This window comes from Colobus angolensis, unplaced genomic scaffold (genome assembly GCF_000951035.1).
Source record: "Colobus angolensis palliatus isolate OR3802 unplaced genomic scaffold, Cang.pa_1.0 Scaffold116, whole genome shotgun sequence".
NCBI lineage: Eukaryota > Metazoa > Chordata > Mammalia > Primates > Cercopithecidae > Colobus > Colobus angolensis.
This window is the reverse complement of record NW_012112697.1, coordinates 1,495,084-1,499,646: the sequence shown is the minus strand read 5'-3', so window position 1 is coordinate 1,499,646 and position 4,563 is coordinate 1,495,084. Positions and strand designations below refer to the sequence as shown.

The 4,563-nt window shown below is 45.9% G+C and overlaps 1 protein-coding gene across 1 annotated transcript in view; it reads left to right on the top strand.

The window, feature by feature from the left end:
• SNX29 (sorting nexin 29) overlaps positions 1-4,563 on the top strand; it is a 577,448-nt gene that overhangs the window by 26,903 nt on the left and 545,982 nt on the right. The window contains exon 3 of the mRNA XM_011962337.1: positions 2,987-3,161. Within this exon, the coding sequence (XP_011817727.1) occupies positions 2,987-3,161 (175 nt within the window). The remainder of the gene's footprint in view (positions 1-2,986; positions 3,162-4,563) is intronic.

Below are 4,563 nucleotides of genomic sequence, written 5' to 3'. Positions count from 1 at the left end.
TGCAGCCTCCGCCTCCTAGATTCATGTGATTCTCCTGCCTCAGCCTCCAGAGTAGCTGGGATTATAAGCATGTGCCACCACACCCAGCTCCTTTTCTTGTATTTTTTTTTTTTAGTAGAAATGGAGTTTCACCATGTTGGCCAGGCTGGTCTCGAACTCCTGACCCTAGGTGATCCACTCCCCCCCCCACCCCCGCCGCCCCGGCCTTCCAAAGTGCTGAGATTACAGGTGTGAGCCGTCACGCCCAGCCAAGATCTGTCTTGAATGACCAGTCGATACGTGCTCAGGAGGTGGAAAGGGCATATGGGGAGGGTGTTAGCTAGAACGGCCTTTGGCAAGGAAGGCATCATAATGATCTAATTATAGGACTAGCATCCACCTGGGTATTCTTGCAGTGTTAGGTTAGTTGTGACCTGTGTGCCTCTGTGACACAGTACTGATGATGTAACCCAAACCTTGGGGACTGGGTTTGTGCAGTTCGCCTGCATTCCATTCCTCTTAGGGCCCTGGTTTTATCTAGAGCTGGCTGGGCAGTTACTGACTTGTGCATTGGAACCAAGCAAACGGATAGCAATTGTTGAGTTGATTGCTGTATTTGCAGAAGATTATTTTAAAGAAAGAGGCTTTGGTTAAATACAGAGAACTCTCAACACAACCCAGAGTTTTTTTGTTTTTGTTTTTGTTTTTTTCTGTCTCTCTGAGACAGACGCCTGATCTGGGTCAATGTTGCTCTGTGCCATGGTTTTGGTTTCTGTGGTATTTAGAGAGTTTTGGTGGATGTCCCAGCTTTCAGGAAGCCTTAAAATATGTGCCTATGAAGCTGGGCACAGTGGTTCATGCCTGTAACCCCAGCACTTTGGGAGGCCAAGGTGGGCGGATCACCTGAGGTCAGGGGTTGCAGACCAGCCTGGCCAACATGGTGAAATCCCATCTCTACTAAAAATACAAACATTAGCCAGGAGTGGTGGAGGGCACCTGTAATCCCAGCTACATGGGAGGCTGAGGCAGGAGAATCGCTTGGACCTGGGAGGCGGAGGTTGCAGTGAGCTGAGATTGTGCCATTGCAGTCCAGCCTGGGCAACAAGAGCAAAACTTCATCTCAAAAAAAAAAAAAAAAAAAGTGCCTATATGTACAGATACTAGCATATGCACATCTATAATAATTAAGAGTGATATCTGCCCAGCAAAGAGGCGTGTTTCAATGTGGGGGAGTATTCTGGGATCTTTGGTTCAAGGCTAATCATTCATTTACCTACTACTTACCCACTGGAAAAACATTTGTGGGGCACACACTGTGTACCAGGTACTGAGCTCAGTGCCAGGGATCCAGCAAAGATAAGATAGAAGGTGAAAACCAAGCAGAGTGGTTGAGGGGCAGTATCAGATTTGTGATGCCTAATAGGCTTCCTTCTGTGGAGGGCCAGCTTTGGTCATCTGCCAGTGGTGGCCTACCATGCTGGGATCGATTAGTGATGTCTGTCATGGGCACAGAATACAATGGAAAGGCGTGAATGCTGTGGATTTGCTGATGCTGTGTTAGGGTTGTGTGGTGTAGACAGAATGACGAGTGAAGATTCAGTAAGGGAGCTAGAGGACTTTTATCTTAGAATAAAGAATGTTCATCTTGGTGATATGCGGGATGGAGGAAACTACATTGGATCAGCTTACGAGGATGGGGTTCAGGTACAGATGTTGCTGCTTATTATGCAGTTTTCAGGAGGTCACTTAAATGTCCTTAGCCTCAGCTTCTTCAAGTGTAAAATGGAGATAATAATACTTGCCTCATCTATATCATAGTGTTGATGAGAAGAGTAAAATAATGGGTATGAAAATATTTTACTACCCACAGAGTGATGAACACCTGGAGTATTGTTACCATGGGTGTGGGGATGGATGGGGCACCTGTCTTTCCAGCCTGCTGCCCTTGTCATATCCAGCTCGTAATTCCAAGACTACCTTCAGTCAGCCCACAGAATCTAAGCCTGTCCTTGTCCCATCACCACCTGCCATCTCATCCTGTCTTATTTTCTTCTAAGTTCTGATTAACGGAAATGGTCTCGTTAACTTATTTGTGTACCTCCCTTTACTAGAAACATGCACATGAGTGAGGCAGAAACCTTGCCTGTCTCACTCCCACCGTCATCTCCTCAGAGCCTAGAACAGTGCCGGCATATGGCAGACATTCAGAATTTCTTAACGTTTGTTACATGAGTGAATGGAAAGGGCTCAGAAGTCCACAGACCCAACTGGGCAGAGGCTCAGGAGCCCTGAGAAGATTGCTAAGATCAAGTGCAGTTGCTGTGACCTCATCTCTTTGTTCCTGAATCTCTTATTTCTCTGGTTATTGAGAAACAAATTCAATTAAATGCACAGTAATTGTAACTTAATTGAAAATTCCATCAACTCACGATCTGAGTTCACAATGTAATCTCTTACAACAGAATAAAGAACAAGAATCAGAATTCATATTACTATTATTTTTAGAGCGTGTAATCTCATATAACAGAATAAAGAATGAGACTCACTTCATATATTTTTTTCAGAGCATGTAACAGGCCATGAAATTACACAATGTTTCCAATTTGGCAGCCTGGTGAATTCAGTCTCCAAAAACATAATCTTGTTCCTTAAACTACATGTAATATGAATTAGAGTTAAAACTTGCGAATTGGATGCAATGAACATCCCACTGCTCCCCACACGGAACTGATTGGTTTTTAACTTGTCCTCCCTCTGCACCCCTGCCAGCTGGCACCTGTCCCTGTTCCCATGTTCCTTGTGAATCGTTACTGTGCCAGTCTGATGCATATGGGTAGACTGTGCTGGGCATCCTGAGCTCTGTGAAATGGACATCAGCACAGGAGGTGTGTGGAGTGGCGCGGGTCAGTTACCCAGCCTGCAAATCCAGGTGTCTCCTGTCTGCCTTCACGCTGAGGTTTACACCTGGCAGCTTACTCATTTCCTGGAGATGCTGGGGCTGCCCTAGTTGCTACTCCCTTTCCTGGGGGGACTGATGAGTCATTGGTTCTCTCACAGGGTCACCTGTCTGTGTGCCCAGTTTGAAGCCGTCCTGCAGCATGGCTTGAAGAGGAGTCGAGGATTGGCACTCACGGCAGCAGCCATCAAGCAGGCAGCAGGCTTTGCCAGCAAAACCGAAACAGGTACCGCTCTGCCTGGCCATAGCTTGGGGGAGCTTGTCTTCCTTCTGCTCTTTCTTTTTATTTGTTTTTTAATAGTAGGCAGGGCAGTCATCGAGTGGGACTTGGTGGGGTGGTGTGTGTGCACAGAAATCCATGTCTTAATAGTAGTCAAAACGTAATGGTGTTGTCTGGCATCTTAATTTAAATGAAATCATCTTTTGCGCAGAATTCTCAGAGCCACATGGTACAGTCTCCTCTGGGTTTGGGGGCCTGCAGCACACTGGTTTATTTCACCAGTGTGGCGTCCCGGTCGCTGGGAAATTAATAATCTGTTTTAATTTGATGCCTGAGGATAGCATGGCATTTCATAATTAAATATCTTCAGCACCAGCAACAGAAACCCCAGAGGTTCTGTTATCTTCCAATTTAATGTTGGAAAAACATTTCCATGTGAATGACAAGCATAATGCTAAATAATAACTATTAACGCTTAGTACTTTGTGCAAGACTTGCAGTTTGATGTAAATTAACTCATTCCGTTCTTCAAGAGCCCTGTGAGTAGCAGGGACTGTTATTATCGCCACTGTACAGATGAGGAAGCTGTTCACAGTGATCTGCTTTGGAGCTGACCCTGGAAGTGGATCATGTCATGTAACAAATGTCCGGTGGTCTCCTGCTCCCCTGAGCTTTCAGTTCCAGCCCTGGCCGCGGCTGCTGCTGGGAATCCAGGAATCTTTCTTATCACTATGTCGGTGTCATTGCTGAGTAAAATGTGTTGTCTTTTGCTGGTTCCCCTTTCACAGCCAAACGCTGGACCTTGTTGCATTTGGTGGCGGTGTGTGGAAATTCCCTGCTAACAGAATCCTTAGTCTTTTCCTCTCCTTCATGTTGCTGTGTCATCCTTCCTTTTTTTCTCAGCCCTTCTATTTCTTTATTTAGTTTTTTAGAGTTAGGGTCTTGCTCTGTTACCCAGGCTGAAGTGCAGTGCTGTGATCATGGCTCACTGAAGCCTGGAACTCCTAGGCTCAAGTGATCCCCTTGCCTGAGCCTCTGAAATAGCTGGGACTGCAGGCTTGCACCATCATGCCCGGCTGGTTTTTAAACTTTTATAGAGACGGAGATCTTCTTCTGTTGGCTAGGCTGGTCTCAAACTCATGGGCTCAAGTGATCCTCTCACCTCAGCCTGCCAACTAGCTGGGATTACAAATGTGAGACACCGTACCTGGCTCCAACAGTTCTTTTTTTTTAATTATTAAGATTATTTTATTGGTACATAATATTTGTACATTTGTATGCAGTACCTGTGATTTTTTTTTGAGACAGAGTCTTGCTCTTGTTGCCCAACCTGGAGTGCAGTGGCAACATCTTGGCCCACTGCAACCTCTGCCTCCGGGGTTCAAGTGATTCTCCTGCCTCAGCCTCC